This window comes from Salvelinus sp. IW2-2015, linkage group LG13 (assembly GCF_002910315.2).
Source record: "Salvelinus sp. IW2-2015 linkage group LG13, ASM291031v2, whole genome shotgun sequence".
NCBI classification, from domain to species: domain Eukaryota; kingdom Metazoa; phylum Chordata; class Actinopteri; order Salmoniformes; family Salmonidae; genus Salvelinus; species Salvelinus sp. IW2-2015.
The window spans coordinates 13,805,100-13,830,175 of NC_036853.1; the positions used below are offsets into that span (position 1 = coordinate 13,805,100).

The 25,076-nt window shown below is 42.9% G+C and overlaps 1 protein-coding gene across 5 annotated transcripts in view; it reads left to right on the forward strand.

Annotated features, from left to right (window-relative positions):
* LOC111972163 (casein kinase I) overlaps nucleotides 1-7,855 on the forward strand; it is a 31,965-nt gene extending 24,110 nt beyond the window's left edge. Inside the window, exons 5-11 of one of the 5 annotated variants that reach the window (XM_023999050.2) lie at nucleotides 334-419; nucleotides 3,696-3,780; nucleotides 3,890-4,038; nucleotides 4,305-4,385; nucleotides 5,372-5,479; nucleotides 7,116-7,222; nucleotides 7,501-7,855. In XM_023999050.2, coding sequence (XP_023854818.1) covers nucleotides 334-419; nucleotides 3,696-3,780; nucleotides 3,890-4,038; nucleotides 4,305-4,385; nucleotides 5,372-5,479; nucleotides 7,116-7,222; nucleotides 7,501-7,555 — 671 coding nt within the window. In that variant the 3' untranslated portion in view covers nucleotides 7,556-7,855. Of the gene's footprint in view, nucleotides 1-333; nucleotides 420-3,695; nucleotides 3,781-3,889; nucleotides 4,039-4,304; nucleotides 4,386-5,371; nucleotides 5,480-6,543; nucleotides 6,688-7,115; nucleotides 7,223-7,500 lie in introns of those variants that run through there. The other 4 variants (XM_023999051.2, XM_023999052.2, XM_023999053.2 and 1 more) reach the window with 4 other exon arrangements.
* The last annotated feature ends 17,221 nt before the right edge of the window (nucleotides 7,856-25,076 follow it).

The following is a 25,076-nucleotide window of genomic DNA, read 5'->3' on the forward strand; positions in this document are numbered from 1 at the left end:
TGCTGTGTTATTGGAAATATAAGCTGTTTTTTCAACCCTAAAGATATATTTTTCTTTCCTAATCCTATAAATTTGTCCTGGGCTGTTGATGATCAAGTTCTCCGTAATGTTCAGGAAGGACCTCATCCTAACTTCAGAACTGGACACATATCTGACCAACATTACTTCCATGTGGATCTTGTATTCATTGATTGAATTTGAGATTTTCACATTAGGACTAATGGTATCATATATAGTTGACAGGGTGGATAATTGAGAGATTATAGTTTTTTTTAAATTTGTGTGCTGTTTCTGCGTGTGTCGTTAATGAACTCTTCTTCTCCTCTCCTCCAGAGCAAAGCAGGCGGGATGACCTGGAGGCTCTGGGTCACATGTTCATGTACTTCCTGCGAGGCAGTCTTCCCTGGCAAGGCCTGAAGGTATACAGTTTCATTATATCTACATGGCTTCAGGCACATTCACCCTGCTGCTAAATAACCGATGTCATTGAAAACACATGTTCCTCTATATCTGTTTATCTACAAAATATAGAAACGTATTGTTTTCACATATGTTGAAGCTGAGGTGGTGCTTGAGATGAGTATGAAGTAGAATTTTTTTAAATCTCCCTTTAAGGAAGAGGAAAACATGCTTACGAAAAATGCCATGTCAATAGTGCTTTTGTAACCATACACTGAAAGGATTTTCACCTCCTGAGATTTAAATGTCATCATATTATAACATAAGTCACTTCCACATTTCCCCCTGTGAGGTCCTCTCCACCCAGGCTAGTGTCAGGAGGAGGACCTGCATGGCAGTATATACAGTGCCTTCAGAAACCTTTTATTTTTCCAGATTTTGTTGTTACAAAGTGGGATTAAAATTGATTTAATTGTCCTTTTCTGTCAAAGATCTACACAAAATACTCTGTAGTGGAAGAAAAATTTGCACATTTGTAAAACATTTATGAAATATAAAGCACTAATATATCTTTATTAGATAGGTATTCAACCCCCTGAGTCAATACATGTTAGAATCACCTTTTGGCAGCGATTACAGCTGTGAATCATTCTGGGTAAGTCTCTTTAGAGCTTTGCACACCTGGATTGTACAATATTTGCACATGCTTCTTTTTAGAATTCTTCAAGCTCTGTTAAGTTAGTTGTTGATCATTGCTCGACAGCCATTTTCAAGTCTTCAAGATTTTCAAGACAATTTTAAGTCAAAAATGTAACTAGGCCACTCGGGAACATTTAAATGTCGTCTTGGTAAGCAACTCCAGTGTGTATTTGGTCTTGTGTTTTAGGTTATTGTCCTGCTGGAAGGTGAATTTGTCTCCCAGTGTCTGTTGGAAAGCAGATTAAGCCAGGTTTTCCTCTAATATTTTGTGTGGTTAGCTCTATTCCGTTTCTTTTTATCATAAACTTCCTAGTTCTTGCCGATGACAAGCATACCTATAACATGATGCAGCCACCACCATGCTTAAAAATGAAGTGGTACTCAGTGATGTGTTGGATTTGACCCAAATATAATGCTTTGTATTCAGGACATAAAGTTAATTTCTTAGCCAAATGTTTTGCTGTTTTACTTTTGTGCTTTCTTGCAAACGGGAGGCATTTTTTGGAATATTTTATTCTGTACAGACGTCTTTCTTTTGACTCTGTCAATTAGGTTAGTATTGTGGAGTAGCTATAATGTTGTTGATCCATCCTCCGTTTTCTCCTATCACATTTTCTCCTATCACAGCCATCAAACACTAACTATTTTAAGTTAGTGAAATCCCAGGCGGATTCCTTCCTCTCTTGATACACCATCTAAAGTGTAATTAATAACTTCACCATGCTCAAAGGGATCTTCAAGTTTCTTTTTTCCCCCTCCCCTATACCAATAAGTGCTCTTCTTTGCGAGGCATTGGAAAACCTCCCTGGTCTTTGTGGTTGGATCTTTTTTAAATTCACTGTTCGACTGAGGGACCTTACAGATAATTGTAGGTGTGGGGTACAGAAATGAGGTAGTTGTTCAAAAATCATGTTAAACACTATTATTGCACACAGAGTAAGTCTATGCAACATATTATGTGACTTGTGAAGCACATTTTTACTCCTGAACTTTAGGCTTGCCATAACAAAGGGGTTGAATACTTATTGATTTAAATGTTTAATTAATTTGTAAAAAAAATTCTAAAAACAACTCCATTTTGACATTCCAGTGATAAAGAAAATCTCAATGTAATCCATTTTAAATTCAGGCTGTAACACAACAAAATGTGGAAAAAGTCAAGGGGTGTATAACAGCTTCATATCAAATGCTCCTTATAGGACACATCACTGCATTCTATACTCCTCTGTAAACTGGTCATCTCTATATACTCGACGCAAGACCCACTGGTTGATGCTTATTTATAAAACCCTCTTAGGCCTCACTCCCCCCATCTGAGATACCTACTGCAGCCCTCTATTAAAGGACCCCAAAGCACACACATCCCTGGTCGCTCCTCTTTTCAGTTCGCTGCAGCTAGCGACTGGAACGAGCTGCAAAAAACACTCAAAACTGGACAATTTAATCTCAATCTCTTCATTCAAATACTCAATCATGGACACACTTACTGACAGTTGTGGCTGCTTCGTGTGATGTATTGTTGTCTCTACCTTCTTGCCCTTTGTGATGTTGTCTGTGCCTAACAATGTTTGTGCTGCTTTCATGTTATGTTGCTACCGTGTTGCTGCCATGCTATGTTGTTGTTTTAGGTCTCTCTTTAGATAGTGTTGTGGTGTCTCTCTTTAGGTAGTGTTGTGGTGTCTCTCTTTAGGTAGTGTTGTGGTGTCTCTCTTCAGGTAGTGTTGTGGTGTCTCTCTTTAGGGAGTGTTGTGGTGTCTCTCTTTGGAGTGTTGTGGGTGTTCTTCTTTGGGAGTGTTGTGGTGTTCTCTTTAGGGAGTGTTGTGTGTCTCTTTTAGGAGTGTTTGTGGTGTCTCTCTTTAGGTAGTGTTGTGGTGTCTCTTTTAGGGAGTGTTTGTGGTGTCTCTTTAGGTGTGTTGTGGTGTCTCTCTTTAGGTAGTGTTGTGGTGTCTCTCTTTAGGTAGTGTTGTGGTGTCTCTCTTTAGGTGTGTTGTGGTTGTCTCTCTTTGGGAGTGTTGTGTGGTCTCTCTTTAGGGAGTGTTGTGGTGTCTCTCTTTAGGGAGTGTTGTGGTGTCTCTCTTTAGGGAGTGTTGTGGTGTCTTCTTTTAGGGAGTGTTGTGGTGTCTCTCTTTAGGGAGTGTTGTGGTGTCTCTCTTTAGGTAGTGTTGTGGTGTCTCTCTTTAGGGAGTGTTGTGGTGTCTCTCTTTAGGTAGTGTTGTGGTGTCTCTCTTTAGGTAGTGTTGTGGTGTCTCTCTTTAGGTAGTGTTGTGGTGTCTCTCTTGTCATGATGTGTTTTGTCCTACATTTTGTATTTTAATCCCAGCCCCCGTCCCCGCAGGAAGCCTTTTGCCTCTTGGTAGGCAGTTATTCTGAATAAGAATTTGTTCTTAAGAGAGGATATGCATGTGGAGAAAAACTAAGACACCTCAAATATTCTACACGTGAACATTATGCCCATTCAGTCATGCTGCCTCCAGCCCCAAATGTGGCTGTTATATTGTGCATTCTGCAAAGCTGTAGTTTTTCAACTCTACTGTGCTTTGTGGTAATTAAAGCTAAACACATGGGAGGATAATTGTTGCACTGTCTGTTGATTCCAGGCGGACACATTGAAGGAGAGGTATCAGAAGATTGGCGATACCAAGCGAGCTACCCCAATTGAAGTGCTTTGTGAAAGCTTCCCGGGTCAGTACTGCCATTTTGGTTTCATTTGGAATCTTCATAACTCTTTAGGCCTAGATCTAGTTCAGTTTATGCAAATTAAATGATTGTGTGCCTTTGTCCTTTGCTGCAGAAGAGATGGCCACATATCTGCGTTACGTGAGGAGGCTGGACTTCTTTGAGAAACCTGATTATGACTACTTACGGAAACTCTTCACGGAACTGTTTGACAGGAACGGCTACGTCTTTGATTATGAATACGACTGGGTCGGCAAGCCACTTGTGAGTCTCCATCACTTGCTTTTTCTTCCTATTCAACGTTTTGAGTGGAGCACTTGACCCCTTAATCTGCAGACTTTCATTAGTCTTTTTCTGTAAATAATCACAAAAGGATCAAAATAGAGATTTCCTGTGACGTCTGTTATTCAAGGGCCTTTTTTGTTATATAATATATGAATATCTTCAGCTTGTGGTGAGTGTAAGTATTCTCAGCCACGATTTTGATGTCGTAGGTAAAATGCTGTCATTTTGTCCCCCCCCCACCATAGCCTACACCGGTAGGCCCCATCCCCAGTGACACGCCCGCTCAGCCCAGCAGAGACAAAGCACAACAGCAGACCAAAAACCAGGTGAGCTCGCCGCCGCCCGCCACACCCACCCACCTCGTCAGTCGAGTTCCCCGTGTCTGAGGCAGCCGCCAAACCTCCTATCTTAATCTCCGCTTCCTCAACAATATGGCCTCTTTTTTTACAATGTCACCTTTTTCCAATCCAACCTCTTCAATTTCCTCTTTACTCTGTTGTGGCGATTGAGCAAGAAAGATGGGGAACTGATGAACTTATTATAATTGTCATTAAATGTTGTAGCAACATCTCTGAAAGTTGGAACAGTTTTAGCATTGGACGGTTTTGTCTTCAGCCTGCCTCCCAAAGAACTAGTTATTTCATGCATGAGTTAAATGCATTGTTCACATCAGCAATGACAAAGCAGTTTGCTTAGTGTGTGGCAAAATTTCGTTCTTTTCCTTGTTCTATCAGCATGCTATTTCAGCCTTGGTCCTACTACACTGTCACCAACGTGACACATTGTTTACATTTTTGCCAATTCACGATGATTAATTGAACTTTATTAGTCATAATATTTTCCTCTAAGGCAAAGTGCATACGGTTTTCTGGTTGCTGTGGACTCTGGTCTTTATTTATGGTTCTCCAGAACAATGTCATGAGTAGGACATATCATCCTTTATGTGCAACACGTTGCATAGCGCAAACAGTTAGATTTTTGTTGTTGTTGCAGAAACCAGGAACAGAATCAGAACAATTATTAGCTAATTCAGTCAGATCAATAGAAAATCTAGATGTTGGAATAGAAGTCAAGATGCTTTGTTTTTTCCGATCAAGGCTGTTTTTACTCTTGCATCAGTCAGTGGGCTCTGCTTTATGTTTTGCTCTATTTTCCTTCTGTTAACATAGTTTTAACAAGCCTGCCTTCTGTATTTATTTCCATTTGTTTCTTTGTTTTTGTTCATTCACTTCCCCATCCCACTCTCCCACCACCACCACATTACCTCCCACCTCTTGACTCCCGCCCCCCATACACCCTGCCCCCCTGTCAGTTGCCTGAGGCCAAAGGAGATGAGGCTCAGCGTCAGCTGTCTCCAATGACCAATACAGAGACACTGGGGTCACATCTTGTGGCCGAAAGGCTGGGGGGCTCTGTCCAGGTACTGCTTGCTGCGCATGGTGCTGCGCATGGTGCTGCATGGCTGTGTCTGTCCACTCCAGCTTTCTCTGTCTGTGTCTCTGTCTGTGTCTCTGTCTGTGTCGCTGTCTGTGTCGCTGTCTGTGTCGCTGTCTGTGTCACTGTCTGTGTCACTGTCTGTGTCACTGTCTGTCTGTGTCGCTGTCTGTCTGTCTGTGTCGCTGTCTGTCTGTCTGTGTCGCTGGCTTTCTGTCTGTGTCGCTGGCTTTCTGTCTGTGTCGCTGGCTTTCTGTCTGTCTGTCTGTCTGTCTATCTGCTTCATTCTGTGTCTGTCTTGTCGAGTCGCTTCTGTTTGTGTCTGGCTTTCTATGTCTGGGCTTTCTGTCTGGCTTTCTGTCTGGTGTCTGGCTTTCTGTCTGGCTTCTGTCTGCTTTCTGTCTGGTTTCGTCTGTGTCTGGCTTCTGTGTCTGTGTCTGTCTGTCTGGCTTTCTGTCTGTGTCTGTCTGCCTGGCTTGTCTGTCTGGTCTGTCTGTCTGGATTTCTGTTTGTGTCTGGCTTTCTCTGGCTTTCGTCTGTGTCTGCTTCTGTCTGGCTTTCTGTCTGTGTCTGGCTTCTGTCTGTGTCTGTCTGTCTGGCTTTCTGTCTGTGTCTGTCTGTCTTTCTGTCTGTGTCTGTCTGTCTGCTTTCTGTCTGGCTGGCTTTTCTGTCGTGTCTGTCTGGCTGCTTTTCTGTTTGTGTCTGGCTTTCTGTCTGTGTCTGCTTTCTGTCTGGCTTTCTGTCTGTGTCTGGCTTTCTGTCTGTGTTGTCTGTCTGCTTTCTGTCTTGTCTGGCTTTCTGTCTGTTGTCTGTCTGTCTGGCTTGTCTGTCTGTGTCTGTCTGTCTGTCTTTCTGTCTCTGTCTGTCTGGCTTTCTGTCTGTGTCTGTCTGTCTGGCTTTTTGTCTGTGTCTGTCTGTGTCGCTGGCTTTTTGTCTGTGTCTGTCTGTGTCGCTGGCTTTTTGTCTGTCTGTGTCGCTGGCTTTCTGTCTGTCTGTGTCGCTGGCTTTCTATCTCCTTATCTGTCTGCCTGCTCTGCTTCACTCATCCAGGCTGATAACAGGGGAGGGATGCACAGTCGGGAACCCTGCGGCCGTTGAAGCCATTATCAGGACAGGAACTCCCCTCCCCTCTCCCTGGAAAAGGGTGTGATATAGGATCTGATTGAGCATGCACTGTCTCAGAACGGACTCGACCTTTAAAGGGATGAAGGGGCAACAGCATCTCAGGAGATGCCTGTTAGCTACACCCTTCACATGAAAACATGACAATTCGGAAGTGGATATTTCACATCTAGAGTCCTTTATGGCGCAATTATGCCGTCTCAGATGATTACATTTTGAAGATTATTCTTTTGAGCAAATGTGCCATCTAGGGTTTTGGAAGGGAATTGCATCCTTTGAAATAATGACCTCTTTTTACCAACTAGTAGATCCATTTTAAGTTTAAATGTCACGTGCACAAGTACAGTGAAATGCCTTTCTTGACAGCTCTTTTACAATGTAATGTCAAAGGTAAGAGTCATAAGCTAATGCTCAATCTCTCACTTCATATGAAGGATAAATGACAGATAATTAGTCATGCACAGACATCCTGTCTGAATTCCTTGTCTTCACCTGTACAGGTGATGAGCTCGACGAATGGAGAGCTGAACACTGACGACCCGACGGCGGGACACTCCAATGCTCCCATCACTGCTCCCACTGAGGTGGAGGTGGCTGATGATACCAAGTAAGACAGCTGTCTTTCCCTGGCGTTGACTGCATTGGCTCACCATGCTCTGCTTGGTCTCACTACCTCTGGCAGTCGTTGCCAGAAACGCACTGTCAAATGACATCTGAACCCAGTCATTCAAAATACTGTTACAACAAAACATTTAACAGGTTCCACATGTTTAAGGCCTCTAATGTTGAGTTTTGCCTTTTTTCTTAGCTTTAAAACATTGTATGTTTTGATATGCAACATTCATTTCCTTTTGAAACTAAATGAGTGTGTGTCCTTGCCTGCAGGTGCTGCTGTTTCTTCAAAATGAGAAAGAGGAAAACTCTCCAGCGGCACAAGTGAAGAGAAGACCTCGGCGGGAACTTGAAACATTCTGCTCACTTTCAAGTTTTAAATGGAAGCAACCACACCGATCACCCATCCTATCTCCCTTTCCCAATCTCTCTCTCTCTCTCCCTCTCGCTCTTCTCCATCTTTCTCAGCGCTCTTCTGCTACAGGCGTGTAAAGCAATGTTGTTGTCCTACAGACTTTGTGGGCTACACAACAGACACTGGCTTCCAAAAGAAAGAAACCGTTAAAGTACCTGCATAATAAAGAGAGAACGTTTAAAAGCTGTAACAAAGAAACGCGAATATCGTGGCGTGAATAGAAAAAAATGATACTGTTTGAAACAGTTGTTGTATTCTAGATTCCATACATAGCATTTACTGTTCAACAGCCATTGATCTGAGGGAACTGTCAATGAGTCGAGGGAAAGAAGTCTGTTCCATAGAAATAGTCCTTTATTTGTGGGATCAAGACTGAACTATACTAATGATAACTCTGGAATCACTGAGCGCAACAGAAAACACTTCATCTAAATCAGAATTGGAGGATGTTTATGTTGAGTTTTTTATTTAATCCTCTGTTGTTTTCAAAGTCAACTCCCTGGATTGAAAACAAATGTTTGTTTTAGTGTACTGGAATTCATTTTGTATTCTTTTTTCTTCTCTGGCTTTCATGTCTGTCAATGTGGACTTTGTAGCACAGTCACTGGCCTCAGGTACTGTGGAAGATTGAGAGAAACTGATATTAGCTCTTTTCTTCTTGTTGCACTTTTGAAAACAAAAAGAAAGTACAATGGAATTCTAGGTTTGAAATTAACAAACAGGAAAACAACTGAAGACTGATCTAGGAAGAGTCCTATACAAGGCTAACACTGACTGTACAAAACATTAAGAACACCGTCCCAATATTGAGTTGCGCCTCCTCCCCTCCTTTTGCCATCAGAACAGCCTCAATTCATCGGGGCATGGACTRTACAAGGTGTTGAAAGCGTTCCACAGGGATACTGGCCCATGTCGACTCCAATGCTTCCCACAGTTGTGTCAAGTTGGCTGGATGTCCTTTGGGTGGTGGACCATTCTTGATACACACGGGAAACTGTTGAGCGTGAAAAACCCAGCAGCGTTGCTGTTTTTGACACCAACTGGTGTGCCTGTCACCTACAATACCCCGTTCGAAGGCACTTCAATATTTTGTCTTAGCCATTCACCCTGGCACACACACACAATCCATGTCTCAATTTTCTCAAGGCTTAAAAATCCTTCTTTAACCAGTCTCCTCCCTTTCATCTACACTGAAGTGGATTTAACAAGTGACATTAATCAGGGATAATAGCATTCACCTGGTAAGTTTGTCATAGAAAGAGCAGGTGTACATAATGTTTTGTACACTCAGTGCATATCTGAGTAAGGGCTGAAATGTCAATTTACATGAAACAAGATATCTTTCAGTTTTATTTCTACATCAGAATAATTTACCAGGAAATCATAGTTTGTGCCTTTCCAAGTAAAATGTTTAAAGCTCAAGTAAGTGTCCTGCAATGACATTTTATCTGAACTGTTCCAAATGTTGCTCATTAACTGTGTGTGCGCGCGTCCGGGCGTGCGTGTATATCTCTGAAAGCATCGTCTTTATAGGATGCCCAGTATAGAGGTCCTACTGTCTCACAACCACCGTGTCCATCTCCTCTGCTAGGACAATCAAAGGATCTTTGCAGTTTAACTCTCTAGGTGCACTCGACATAAAAAAAAGAGGAAAGCTTGTGCATTGTGAGCTAAGCAATTCTAGTCATTGGTGGTGGCTGATCAAAAATAGGGGCAGCATGCAAATACATCAAGTTTATGTTTAAAGACAAAAATGAAGCGATTTTCCCATCAATGACTGAAGTTGCCACAAGACTTGAATTGGATACAAAACTGTTTTTCTTTTGAAGTTCCTCGCAGTAGTTTTGTAAATCTTTGCTTGAACGTTGAAATGGTCTATGATTTTCATGGCTTAACATGAGATGTGTGTTCGACCACAACAACATGCTCCGTCGTCTCAAGTCTATATATATATATATATATATATATATATATACACACACAGTAGGTACAGTGGTCCCAAATAGTTTTTTTTTTTAATCAAAGATGTGTGTGGTCTCAAACATTTGTTCACAAGCGAAGCCCCCATAACCCCCTTGATTGTAATACTGTAAATACCCCCTTCTACGAAAGATATCACTATGCCCTTTAAAATAGCATTCCATATGCTTGTGTCATCATTGTGCTTATGAGTCAATGCCATGTGACCCAGAATGTATTGTTGTCATGAGATCAGTCATACATGCTCTGTTTTTTTGTTTTTTTCTCCCTGCAGATGTTGACATGAGGGCATTGGGGTAGTAGGGTTGCTAAAAAAATGGAAATATCAATAGCAGCTATGTACATTTTTATAAACGTCTCAAACTAAGAAGAGCAGGGGAGACATATTGGGCTAAAAAGTTAAATTAAGGAAATAATTTGTCTCTTTTGTAAATAGCAATACCCATGAGTTTTAAATTGGGATTTTAACATGTAGTGGAACTGTTTCCAGTTTGGTTGTTTTCCCAAAACTTAAAAAAAAATCTAATCTATTTGATTCCCACTATTTGCTGTCTGCCACCATGCTGGTAGAACTCTTTTCCAATTCATTTCCTCCTAGTTTAACCCCTGGCTATACTGTGAGTGCTCTGGTGATACAATATTCAAGTGATACAATATTCAATGCAACAGAATGGATATGAGTTTCACCAATACAAGAAGCTTTATACTTATGGTCATTCTGATTCTTAACAGGGCAAATCTCCATTATGATTGTGCGGTGTGAGCTCTGGTGCAGTATTTGTCACGATGCTTTACTCAAATTATGCTAAACTTTTTCAATATGAAAATATCACTGATTGTAATCGCGATGCTGTTGATCAACCTGTATGGTATTGGTCATGTCTTGTTTGGAGTTCGAACTAACCTCCGTTCTTGACGTGTTATGTGAGCGAAGTGAGATGGGGAAGTGAAACATAGTGTAGAAGGCTTAGCCTGTTCAACTGCCATTAGTATTAGGCTAGAACTGGACTACATATACCTGACTCACCATGTGTGTAATAAAAGAGAAAAAAGCCCTTTTGGTAACACACATTTACCACCCACACAAGCAGCCTGGTCTCATAGACTAGATGTAACATAGTAAACGTAAAACCAGTACACTCAAATTAGTATGGTAGGGTTACATAACATTTACATTTAAGTCATTTAGCAGACGCTCTTATCCAGAGCGACTTACAAATTGGTGCATTCACCTTATGATATCCATAAGACAGGTTACTTTAGACAAAAACAAACTTACTACTTTTTAGCTACTTTGCATGTTAGCTAACCTTGTAATTCGTTACATACCCTGCCTACATGGCCAAAAGAGGTTTTGGCTATTTCAGCCACACCTGTTGCTGACAGGTGTAAAAATATCAAGCACACAGCCATGCAATCTCTATGTGAAAACATTGACAGTACGGAAGAGCTCAGAGACTTTCAACTTGGCACTGTCATAGGATGCCACCTTTCCAATAAGTCAGTTCGTAAAATGTCTTCCCTGCTAGAACTGCCCAGGTCAAATGTAAGTGCTGTTATTGTGAAGTGGAAACATCTAGGAGCAACAACGGCTCAGCCGCGAAGTGGTAGGCCACACAAGCTCACAGAATGAGACCGCTGAAGCGCACAGCGGATAAAAGTTGTTTGTCCTCGGTTGCAACACTCACTACCGAGTTCCAAACTGCCTCTGGAAGCAACGTCAGCACAATAACTGTTTCTCGGGAGCTTCATGAAATGGGTTTCCATGGCCGAGCAGCCGCATGAAAGCCTAAGATAACAATGGTCAATGCCAAGCATCCATTGGACTGGAGCAGTGGAAACTCATTTTCTGGAGTGACGAATCAGTCTTCACCATCTCAGTCCAACGGACGAATCTGGTTTTGGTGGATGCCAGGAGAATGCTACCTGCCCCAATGCATGGTGCCTACTGTATAGTGCCAAGTATGGTTTGGTGGAGGAGGAATAATGGTCTGGGGTTGTTTTTCATGGTTCGGGCTTCCAGTGAAGGGAGATCTTAACACTACAGCGTACAATGACATTCTAGACGATTATGTGCTTCCAACTTCGTGGCAACAGTTTGGGGAAGACCCTTTCCTGTTTCTGCATGATAATGCCCCCGTGCACAAAGCGAGGTCCATACAGAAATGGTTTTTCGAGATCAGTGTGGAAGAATTTGACTGGCCTGCACATAGCCCTGACCTCAACCCCATTGAACACCTTTGGGATGAATTGGAACGCCGACTGCGAGCCAGGCCTAATCGCCAACATCAGTGCCCGACCTCATTAATGCTCTTGTGGCTGAGTGGATGCAAATCCCTGCAGCGATGTTCCAACATCTAGTGGAAAGCCTTCCCAGAAGAGTGAAGGCTGTTATAGCATCGAAGGGGGACCAACTCCATATTAATGCCCAGGATTTTGGAATATGTTCGATGAGCAGGTGTCCACATACTTTTGGCCATGCACTGTATCATATGAGTTAGAGCAGTGGTCACCAACCGGTTGATCGCGATCACCAAAAATGTCTGTAATTTTTTTTATGCCTTTTTACAATTTATTTTTATTCATTTATTCACCATGTTGGCGGTAGGTGCACTTGACTCAGCAGCCCTAATGCCGGGAAGGCAAAGTGTTCCCATTTTTATCTATTTCATCTGTCTGAAGGTAGAACAAGCCCAGAGAGCAAATTCGAGTGCACCTATAGGCCTACCACTGGCCAATCAGATAGCTCAGATCACTGTGTCTGCACAGTTTCCTCGAGCCAAATAAAAAAAATTGGTCACATACACATGGTTAGCAGATGTTAATGGGAGTGTAGCAAAATGCTTGTGCTTCTAGTTCCGACAGTGCAGCAATATCTAACAAGTAATCTAACAATTCCCCAAAAAGGACCTAATACACACAAATCTAAAGGGATGGAATAAGAATATGTACATATAGATATATGGATGAGCGATGGCCGAGCGTCATAGGCAAGATGCAATAGATGTATAAGATGCAGTATGTACATATGAGTTGAGTAATGTAAGATATGTAAACATTCTTATTAAAGTGGCATTGTTTAAAGTGATTAGTGAGTCTTTATGTAGGCAGCATCCTCTGAGTTAGTGATTACTGTTTAGCAGTCTGATGGCCTTGAGATAGAAGCTGTTTTTCAGTCTCTCGGTCCTAGCTTTGATGCACCTGTACTGACCTCGCCTTCTGGATGGTAACGGGGTGAACAGGCAGTGGCTCGGGTGGTTGATGTCTTTGATCTTTTTGGCCTTCCTGTGACATCGGGTGCTGTAGGTGTCCTGGCGGGCAGGTAGTTTGCCCCCGGTGATGCATTGTGCAGACCGCTCGACCCTCTGGAGAGCGGTGCAGTTGCCGTACCAGGCGGTGATACAGCCCAACAGGATGCTCTCAGTTTTGCATCTGTAAAAGTTTGTCAGGGTTTTAGGTGACAAGCCAAATTTCTTAAGCCTCCTGAGGTTGAAGAGGCGCTGTTGCGCAACACTGGCTGTGTGGGTGTACCATTTCAGTTTGTCTGTGACGTGTACGCTGAGAAACTTAACTTTCCTCCTCTACTACTGTCCCTTCGTTGTGGATAGGGCAGTACTCCCTCTGCTGTTTCCTGAAGTCCACGATCATCTCCTTTGTTTTGTTGACATTGAGTGAGAGGTTGTTTTCCTGACTCCACACTCCGAGTGTCCTCACGTCCTCCCTGTAGACTGTCTCGTCATTGGCAAACTTGATGATTGAGGTTGGAGGCGTGCATGTCCACGCAGTCATGGGTGAACAGGGTGCACAGGAGGGGGCTGAGCATGCACCCTAGTGGGGCCCCAGTCTTGAGGGTCAGCGAAGTGGAGATGTTGTTTCCTACTTTCACCACCTGGGGCGGCCCTTCAAAGTCCAGGACCCAATTGCACAGGGCAGGGTTGAGACCCAGGGCCTCCAGCTTGGAGGGTACTATGGTGTTGAATGCTGAGCTGTAGTCAATGAACAGCATTCTTACATAGGTATTCCTCTTGTCCGGATGGGATAGGGCAATGTGTTGGCGATTGCATCGTCTGTGGACCTGTTGGTGCGGAATGCAAACTGAAATTAGTCTAGGTGGAGGTGATATGATCCTTGACAAGTCTCTCAAAGCACTTCATGATGACAGAAGTGAGTGCTACGGGTCGATAGTCATTTAGTTCAGTTATCTTTGCCTTCTTGGGTACAGGAACAATGGTGGCCATCTTGAAGCATGTTGGGACATCGGACTGGGATAGGGAGCGATTGAATATGTCCGTAAACACACCAGCCAGCTGGTCTGCGCATGCTCTGAGGATGTGGCTAGGGATGCCATCTGGGCCAGCAGACTTGCAAGGGTTAACACGTTTAAGTGTTTTACTCACGTCAGCCACGGTGGTGGTGGGGGGGGACGCAGTCCTTGTTAGTGGGCCGTGTCGGTGGCACTGTATTATCCTCAAATATCCTCAAAGCGGGCAAAGAAGGTGTTTAGTTTGTCTGGAAGCAATATGTCGGTGTCCGCGACGTGGCTGGTTTTCTTTTGTAGTCCGTAATAGCCTGTAGACCATAGACTGTACAAAAGAAGCCTTGAATGCACAGTAAAGTTGATACTATGAGATTTTAAAACGTTAAAACTATGACTAGAGAGAGACGCAACGAATAGAGCTAAGAGCTGCTGGTTCTATGTGTAAGTTAATGTTTAAGTTGTTATTCATTACTGTCAACACTTATAAGCCATAAAATGCGCTTTCTCCCTAATTCCACACGCTACAACTAGCACTGCAATGAATGAGTATAGCAAAGTGTTCCGGTAAGCTTGTTATTAATATCTGCTTGTTTTTTCTTTATATAGAGGAATATTTCACTTTCTCTGGTCATAGGAGTAACAACATGAATTGGTGCAGGAGGCAGAAATAATGCAGTGCGACTTGTCTTTTTTTTTCTCCCACCAAATGGGAGTAGTTAGTCTTGTCTCATCGCTGCAACTCCCGTACAGACTCGGGAGAGGTGAAGGTCAAGAGCCATGCATCCGAAACACAACCCAACCAAGCTGCACTGCTTCTTGACACAATGCACATCCAACCCAGAAGCCAGTCGCACCAATGTGTCGGAGGAAGCACCGTACGTACGCCTGGCGACCTGATCAGCGTGCACTGCGCCCGGCCCGCCACAGGAGTCGCTAGTGCGCGACGAGTCTGGTAAGAGGCAGCCTCATCGCTGCTCCCTCAGACTGACCATCAGATGCAGGCCATCAGTCAAGTTAAACCCCCAAAAATAAGCAAATTATTATGCTCACTTAGCTGTGCCTCACAAGCAATACAGCAAATTATCTACTACCTGTGTTCATGTACCTAATTAAAAAATGTATCATTTTGAAATGGTCTGTAAAGAACATTGGTAGGGCAATTCAAGAATAGCCAATAGGCAGTGATAATGTATTGGGTCTAGAGCCTACTGCACAAACCTCATTGCTCATTGTTTTTAATTGGATAAGGTTGCAGAGGCTTATGTTTTTTAAGTCATGTTTTTAACAAATCTGAGTGATCGTGGCTTGCATTTTGACTCCAAGTGATCTTGACTCAAAGATTGGTGATCACTGAGTTAGAGGAACAGGAATTGTGACCTGGTTTGGCAGCAAAGTGGGGCTTTTGTGTATGTCGAGATGAGCTTTGCAGATAAGGTGGCCAATGGCATTGGTGTCATCATAATCCAGATCCTGCATCCCTACAAGTGAGTCTGGACCAGACTGATCTGTTCCTCTAACTATCCCCACTATCGCTGTCTTGCAGAAATCAGGGTACTTACAAAATGGATGGACATCAACAAATTAATACATACCATAACAAAAGTAACATATACTCATTGGCATGTCCTGGATTTACATTTACAATGTTACGTCTACATCTGAGTCCAGGTTGATGCAAGGGTTCAAGCATTTTAACACTAGATTACTATATGTATCCTAGTCTGCACTTGGATGGTATGATATTGGTTTCTACAGGCCTGGAAATGAAAAGTGGAGAACCATCACATTCATGGGTTTCATTTTGACAAGTGGCATTGAAGGCATGTGCACTCACTGAAAATGTAATTTTCCTGTGGATAGGCATCTCTGGCTTGTGCGTGCAGGTTGAGACTCATAGCCTGCGTAAAGTATATTTTGTTTTAGGATTAGGTGACACTACCTCCAAGTTAGGTCCTATTTTAAATTGTTTCAGCTGATCAAGCAGGGGAACAGCTTGATGTAGGCTAATCATAATTTTGCTGGTTTCATCTTTCTAGGAATGTTGTGTGTTTTTGGAGTAGCCTAGCGCAATGAAGAAAGTTATCCTTAGCTCTATTGACAGGATATTCGATTGACCGCTCTAACAATGGAAATACATGTCTTCAAAGATGGAATTTGGACGCTTACGTTGGCGGATCTGGTGGGACCATTATAGCCAATGAAAGGGCAGATAGCGTGTGAACAACAAGCCACAGAGATAGAGGTATATATGTGTCATTATAGCATCTGTAACAGAATGGGCATTTTAAAGTAGTACATTTTCTTCTTCATTGGCTGACTGCTCCCAACTCATAGGAATCACCACCCTGGTGACTACTTTAAAATGGTGGAAGCCCCCAATAGTAATGGCCAAGCTAAAACGGGTTATATCTATAATGAGTCCTCTATCTAATTATTATTACAAGCAATAGGGTGCAACTGCAGCCCACAATGCGGGGCAATCTGCAGGTACGCCCCCCTCGAACATCCCATTGGCTCCTTCATGAACATCCCCCACCCCTTCAGCATCCCATTGGTTACTGCTAGAACGCCCCCTCTAGCACTTCCCATTGGTTCGTACACGAATACCTCCCCCGTGTCGAAAAAATATACGCCTCAAATAAGACTATTTGATGCATCAAATAAGCTTTTAATTTGACACGTCAAATAACACAATTTTATTATAGAATGTTGGGTGTGCTGAATTTGCACGTAGAAGCCAAGCGCCACCACTACAATCAGTAGCACTGTCAATGATGTACAAAAAATAAGTATGAAAACAAGCACACACACCAGCCGCAATGTGTTTACAATATCGCGTTGGTAATAAGGCAATATTATATTTGTTCGATCGAATGGGAAAATGTCTGTGTGAGCATTTGAAATAAGAGCAGGATCAAAAATGTTTGAAATATCTTTAATACAGATGTTATTAGAAACTCCTGGGGGTGGGTAGCTAGCTAGCTTCAGCGTGGTACCATCCTAGCTGGCACCAATGCAAGCAGACTGAAAACAATGACCAGTAGGAACTGCAGTCATTATCAATATTGTTAACAAGGTAGCCACAATAAGGATTAGCCAGAAAATTGGAATTTGGGGGTTGCCTTCAAAATAAAAGTCCACGTTTGAAAGTGATGCAAATGGTTAGTATTGGTGGAATCATGCCACATTTAGACTAGATAACGTTAAACAAGGTTCGAGTGTTGGAATGTGGAGCAATGAAATGGCGTATCAGTCTACTCGGTGACACCCACAGAACACAACTGTGAGCTTACACAAATATTAGCATCGTAGCTCTTATTGCAGGACTTTAGCTGTGTGAAATCACCTCCCCAGTCAGCCTATTGTGCGTATTGCCATTCATATTGCTATGTACAGCATTACCTAAGGATTTGGGATGAATGAAATGGGGAATCAGTCCACTCAGTACCTAAGTTTTTTTTCTCCCATAGTCCTCAGAGTTTTCAGACTCCAAATCATCCAGGTTTGTATTGTTTTTCCTCTGGAATAGTATACAGTCGGTTGACTGGTAAAATAAACGTGGCTCATTTCACAGTGGTTTCAGAGTCCCGCAATAAGAGCTACGACGCTAATGTTCTGTGGGTGTCAAGGAGTAAACTGGTACCCCATGTCATTGATCCACAATTCATACGTAAGGCTGTACAGTGATTGCATTTTAACCTTTTATAAATTGAACCTTTTATTTAACTAGGCATGCCCCCAATGCAATTCTAAAAGTCTAATACATCCACAGTGCGATTAACAGATTTTTGCCAAATTAATACATTGTCTTTTGATTAATTTATATAACAACATTCCAACCTCGTTTAGTGTGATCTGTTCAATTGTGCCACTATTTGTAATAATTTGCATCACTGTCAATGATAGTTTTATTTTGAAGGCGAACCGAAAATTCCACTATTGTGACTAATCCTTATTGTGTCTAGTTTCACATAGGTGGGTCCGACCATCATTAATCAAATAAGAACTGTCATATAAATCGGGGGTATTTTAGATTATGACACCTAACTAAATGGCTAGCTAGCTAAATATAGCTACTGAAACAGGTGTTAGTTTTTCTAGAACATTGTTTCCATCAGCTAGCTAGCTTTTTTTTATGACCAGCATTTTCCCAGAGCTTGGGGAAGTGTGTCTGCGCTGAAGTGCGGCAGTTGCAGGGACACACCACTTTACCAGCATCATAGCATACGTATCCGTGGATCGCTGAAATACAAGTGATAGTGTAATCTATGTGTAATAACTACGTAAAAAAATAATGAACGTGTTAAATTATTATCTGGTGTGCAGTCATATATTTAGGTCCTAATTGGTCAACAAGCTTATTTGACTTGTATCTTATTTGACAAACAAAGACACACGGCGTTCCATAAAAACCAGGGTGCAACTTTATGAGTAACTGTGTTGCTCTGTGTTGTGTACGTTCACAAGATAGCTGTTCAGACAGTGATCGTGTTCCTTTGCCCAGGCGTTGCTGATGCATGCCAGATCTTACAACGCCTGGATAGGTATTTTAAGTATCAGCTAAGAGCATCATGTGTAAAAGAAATCTGGTACCAGACGGCAACAGTCGATGACGTGACACGCAACCGTTGGTTGATGCATGCAACGTCTGTGCAGGGGAATGCGACTAATGTGTGGTTCTACCGTAGTGATTGTGACCGGTTGTGTGTCCTTAGCAGCAGCAATTTCCCTTTGCGCCCTCCTTATCTGGCCTATTGGTATCCGCCAACGTAAGCGTCCAAATAAATTGTTGGCCGTGTTCCCCTGTTTAGAAGTTGCTGACGCATGCCAGATCTTTACAACGCCTGGATAGTTATTTTAAGTATCAATGAATCAATATGTTAAAGCAAACTGGTGCCTTGACAGGACAGTCGATGACGTGGCACACAACAATTGGTTGATAAATGCAACGTCTGAGCAGAGGATTGCGACTGTTATTTGTGAGGTTGCAGTATCTGGTTATTGGGTGTGTTGGAGGGTATGGTGGTGGTGTTGTAATTTACTGCTCTTTATTCCAGTCTCATTGGAATATCATTTAAACAGTGCTCTATAGACAGGTGAAGTTTTTTTTGTGATCAGGTGAAGGGTGAAAACCAGTCGGCAGCTTGAGAGCATTTAACTAATATTCTTCGCTTTTTATTCCGACAAGCTGGCGCTGCTAATTCCAGAAATATTTAGACTTGTATTTGCTACTTGCAAATTTGGTCTTTGCCCCACAAAATGTTTTACGCCCTAAAATAAAGCCACGCCTCCCTCTAGTGTCAACATGCTGAACTACATCTCATTTTGATATGGGCCTTCCACACAACAGCACTCAAACATGGGCACACTGGTTGAATATAATATCTGAGTTTTCTATCCCCTTCCTATAATTGTTCTCTCCTCATAGTGCTTCTGTCCAGATCAATAGTGTGCAACTGCAGCCTGCAGGAACACCCCCCTTTCACTCTCCACCCTCAAACATGACACCGTCATGCTTGTGACACTTTTGAATGTGGTCGAAAGGGAAATAAAAGTATTGTCTGAGTTTTCGACCCCACCTCCCAGAGTCCTACTTGCTAGCTAGCTGGAGCGAACACCTGCCCTCACCGTCATTAACAGAACTGCGGGAAAACAGTATACGGCAAGCTGGATACCGTTGTCACCCCCGCCCCTTCTTCTGTTGGGTTTATCGGCGGCTGGCATCCAACGTTGTTCTAGCTTAAAATTGACCAATATAAGTATAAAGAGGTGTTCCTGCAGATACAGAAATGCCGCAATTCCACCCTTCTCGTCCAGATGGAGGCAGAAGTTAGAGAATGAGACTACACAGCAGTCTACTGAAGTACAGAGATCCATCATTACACTGACTCATCTGTGGGGAAAACATTGTGCCTGTTCACAGGACAAAGACCAGGAAACCTACGGTATACCCATTGGAGATGCAAAGGGAACAAATCGGCACTTCATCACCCCCATATCTACAGTGCATTCGGAAAAGTATTCAGACCCCTTGACTTTTTCCACATTTTTGTTACGTTACAGCCTTATTCTGAAATTGATTAAATGTTTTTTTCCCCTCATCAATCTACACACAATACCACGTAATGACAAATACAAAACTCGTTTTTAGAATTGTTTGCAAATGTATAATAAAACCACCCAGGAAATACCACATTTACGTAAGTATTCAGGCCCTTGACTCAGTACTTTGTTGAAGCACCTTTTGGCAGCGATTACAGCCTCAAGTCTTTGTGGGTACAAGCTTGGCACACCTGTATTTGGGGAGTTTCTCCCATTCTTCTCTGTAGATCCTCTCAAGGTCTGTCAGGTTGGATGGGGAGCGTCGCTGCACAACAATTTTCAGGTCTCCAGAGATGTTCGATCGGGTTCAAGTCCAGGCTCTGGCTGGGCCACTCAAGGACATTCAGAGACTTGTCCCGAAGCCACTCCTGCGTTGTCTTAGCTGTGTGCTTAGGGTCGTTGTCCTGTTGGGAAGGTGAACCTTCACCCCAGTCTGAGGTCTGGAGCAGGTTTTCATCAAGGATCTCTCTGTAATTTGCTCTGTTCAACTTTCCCTCGATCCTGACTAGTCTCCCAGTCCCTGCCGCTGAAAAACATCCCCACCACATGATGCTGCCACCACCATGCTTCACCGCAGGGATGGTGCCAGGTTTCCTCCAGACGTGACGCTTGGCATTCAGGCCAAAGAGTTAAATCTTGGCTTCATCAGAACAGAGAATCTTGTTTCTCATGGTCTGAGAGCCCTTTAGGTGCCTTTTGGCAAACTCCAAGCTGGCTGTCGTGTGCTTTTTACTGAGGAGTGGCTTCCTTCTGGCCACTCTACCATAAAGGCCTGATTAGTGGAGTGCTGCATAAATGGTTGTCCTTCTGGAAGGTTCTCCCATCTCCACAGAGGAACTCTGGAGCTCTGTCAGAGTGATCATCGGGTTCTTGGTCACCTCCTTGACCCAGGCCGTTCTCCCTTATTTTGGGCTGGCTAAGGAGTATTGGTGTCTCAGAGGGGTCTTTGGCCTGGTTTGCTAACTACCTCTCTCAAAGAGTGCAGTGTATAAAGTCAGAACATCTCCTGTCTCAGCCACTGCCTGTCACCAAGGGAGTACCCCAAGGCTCGATCCTAGGCCCCATGCTCTTCTCAATTTACATCAACAACATAGCTCAGGCGGTAGAAAGCTCTCTCATTCATTTATATGCAGATGATGTGGTCTTATACTCAACTGGCCGCTCCCCGGATTTTGTGCTAAACGCTCTACAACAACGCTTTCTTAGTGTCCAAAAAGCTTTTTCTGCCCTTAACCTTTGTTTTGGAGGTGTTTAGAACAAGTTTATGTAGTTTGGTAAGAAGAATGCCCCTCTCCCCACTGGTCTGAGGGTTTAGAGCTTGAGGTAGTCACCTCATACAAGTACTTGGGAGTGTGGCTAGACGGTACACTGTCCTTCTCTCAGCACATACTAAAGCTGCAGGCGCTAAGGTTAAATCTAGACTTGGTTTCCTCTATCGTAATCACTCCTCTTTCTCCCCAGCTGACAAACTAACCCTGATTCAGATGGCCATCCTATGTCACACCATGATCTGTTTCCCCTGTCTTTGTGCTTGTCTCCACCCCCGTTCCCAGGTGTCGCCCATCTTCCTCATTATCCCCAGTGTATTTATACCTGTGTTCTCGGTTTGTCTGTTGCCAGTTCGTTTTGTTTCATCAAGCCAACCAGCGTTTTTTCCCATGCTCCTTTTTGTCTCTAGTTCCTGTTTTCTAGCTTTCACGGTTTTTGACCATTCTGCGTGCCTTGACCCTGAGCCTGCCTGTCGTTCTGTACCTTTCAAACTCTTTTCTGGACTACTGACCTCTGCCTGCACTTGACCTGTCGTTTGCCTGCCCTCCTGTTTTTGTAATAAACTTTTGTTACTTCGAAACTGTCTGCATCTGGGTCTTCTCCTGAGCCTTGACATCCTACCCATGCTAGATTACGGAGACATAATTTATAGATCGTCAAGTAAGGGTGCTCTTGAGCTGCTAGATGTTCTTTACCATTCGACCATCAGATTTTCCACCAATGCTCCTTATAGGACACATCACATCACTCTATACTCCTCTGTAAACTGGTCATCTCTGTATACCCATCGCAAGACCTACTGGTTGATGCTTATTTATAAAACCCTCTTAGGCTCCCGAGTGGCGCAGCGGTCTAAGGCACTGCATTTCAGTCCCTGGTTCGATTCCAGGCTGTATCACATCCAGCCATGATTGGGAGTCCCATAGGGCGGCGCACAATTGGCTCAGAGTCGTCCGGATTTGGCCGGGGTAGGCCGTCATTGTAAGTAAGTATTTGTTCTTAAAGGAAAAAAGAGGAGGAAGGGAAGCGCTGCTAAGGTACACAATAGTAGATTTTGGTAGACAGCAGGCTACCAACTACATAGCCAGTTGTAGCTCAATCTTGGGTGCAATGATCACGTTCCCGCACTGACTGACTGTGTGGAGGCTCATTGATTTAACGTTACGTTTGCCTACATGATACACTAGTAAAGTAATAAATATATAGCTGTCGGCTATATTAGCCACGACTTACCTTTCTTTGTGCAGCTTCAAATGTCGAACAAAGCTCCATCTGTAATTTTCTTCCCGCATGTTTTGCAAGTTGCAATCCGTTTTTTGTTAATACAGCGTTGTCTTTATATCTGAAAATAATAATTTGGGGTATCATCTTTCCAAGGGCTCCATCTGAATTCACCCGCCGACGTTCCTCTGCATTGCCACGCACAACTTTTTCTCAGCTGGCACAATTTGATTGGCTGCTGTCCGATTCAAACTGTAAACCGTTAAATGAAGAGTTGATGAGCTGCACACTTTTTTAATAGCATAATTTTTAATATTTGGGTTTAGGGAGAGTATCAAGTCAGGTCGAGTCATAAGGCTCAAGTCCAAGTCAAGTCACGAGTCATTGGTGTTAAAGTCAAAGTCGAGTTGCAAGTCATCATATTTGTGACTCGAGTCTGACTCAAGTCCAAGTCATGTGACTCGAGTCCACACCTCTGGTAGACAGAAGGTGCTCTTTGGTAAAAGGGGTAAATTGGTTATCAAAAAGAAAGGAGGACCAAGGGATTCTTCATATAATTAATTAAAATGCCTTTATTTGTATGGCATGTTCAGTGGAAACAAAGTTTTAAAAATCTGACGCGTTTCGGCTGCATGGCCTTTGTATTATAATGTCTTTGTACTCCCTGACAATGTCCTCTTTTGAACAGCTTTTTCCAATCAGCCCTAATTTGAAGAGGGAGTGGTTACAAAACTGATTGGACAACACCTAGTAAGCAGTACTATACACATTAAAAAGTGAAATACTGTAGATATGTCATCAAAAAATTCAACTCCAAGCTAGAAGCATCAGAATGCCTAGAAAGGTAGTTCTAACCTTAAATATGACTGGGAAAAGTGCCAAGAATAGGAAAGCAATCTATTTCATAGTACACTGGAACACAGTAAACATGGACAATAACAGTCTAAACATAGCTGAGGGCAATAGAGCAAAATGTCCACTAGATGACAGCAAATGGACCTATCACGACCCTACAGGAAAGGTGAGAAATTCATATCTTCATTTAAACCAGGGTACTTAGTGGCCTGTAGTTTGTAAATCCAAAAACGTTCCCTTTGGTTCAGCAGTTTAAGACGGTTCCCTTTTCTAATTGAGGCCAGAACATGATCAATACCCATAGCTTGTAGGGAGGCAGGGTTGCCATTGTGTAAGGACTTGTAGTGCCGTATGGCGTACTTGTGTTCCGCTAAGTGGTCTTGAAGGCGTCTCTTTGTCCGTCCAATGTAGAACACATTGCACTGTGGACATTCCAATCTGTAGATGACATAAGTGGTTTTGCAGTTAATGAAATGCTTGACGTGATACTCCATTTTAGAAGCTGTGTCAACAATATACTTTATCTGTGCAATATTTCTGCAATGGTTGCATTTAGAAGAACCCTTGGGTTTGTCATCTAGCCAAGTTTTTTGAGAGTCACCAGGGAGATGGCTGTGGACACATTTGTCATTTAGGGTAGGATATCTCAAAGCTTATGACTGGTGGTTCTGGGAAGACTTGGCGTAGTAGCATATTGCTTTGGATGATTCCCCAATTATTTTAAAAGATTATTTTAATGTTCTCTGCTTCAGTGCTGTATTTTGTAACAAAGTGCACTCTCTCTGATGTATCACGAGGCACTCCCCTTCGCAACAAGTTCTCTCTGTCAAGTTGTCCGGCCCTTATACCTGCATCTTTCAGGACCTGAGCGCTGTAGCCCTGATTCAAGAAGCGATTCTGCAATTCAGCAGATTTGACACTGTTTCCTGATCCAAATTCTGCGGACTCTTTGGAATTGGCCATATGGAATGTTCTCTTTTAGCCTTTTGGGGTGAAAGCTGTCTGCCCTCCAGAATGTTATTCCCATCTGTAGGCTTCCTAAAGATTGATGTGTGCAAACAACCTTTGTCATTTTTGACTGATGTCAAGGTCCAAAAATGATTGTTATCCTTGCTGTACTCCGTCGTTAGTTTGATGTTAGGGTAAATGCTGTTAAGGTATTGGTGGAAGGAAATAAGTTCATCTTCTGAGCCGGACCAGAACAGGCAAACGTCTTCAATATTGCGTCCCCACCATATAATCCGGTCAAAGAACTGGTTATTAGAAGGATCCAAAATGAAGTAATTTTCTCATTTACCCAAGTACAAACCAGCATAGGAAGGGCTGTAGCAAGCTCCCATGGCACATCCTTTGACCAGTTTAAAAATACGGTCCTGAAAGACAAAGATGTTATTATTAAAGATATACTTCTCCTTAATGCAACCGCTGTGTCAGATTTCAAAAAAGCTTTACGGAAAAAGCACACCATGCAATAATCTGAGTACAGCGCTCAGGCACCAAAACAAGCCATACAGATACCCGCCATGTTGTGGAGTCAACAGAAGTCAGAAATAGCATTATAAATATTCACTTACCTTTGATGATCTTCATCGGAATGCACTCCCAGGAATCCCAGTTCAACAATAAATTTTTGTTTTGTTCGATAAAGCCCCTCATTTATGTCCAAATACCGCCTTTTTGTTCGCGCATTTAGTTCACAAATTCAAGAGGCGCAGGCACTTAGCCCAGACGAAAAGTCAAAAAAGTTAT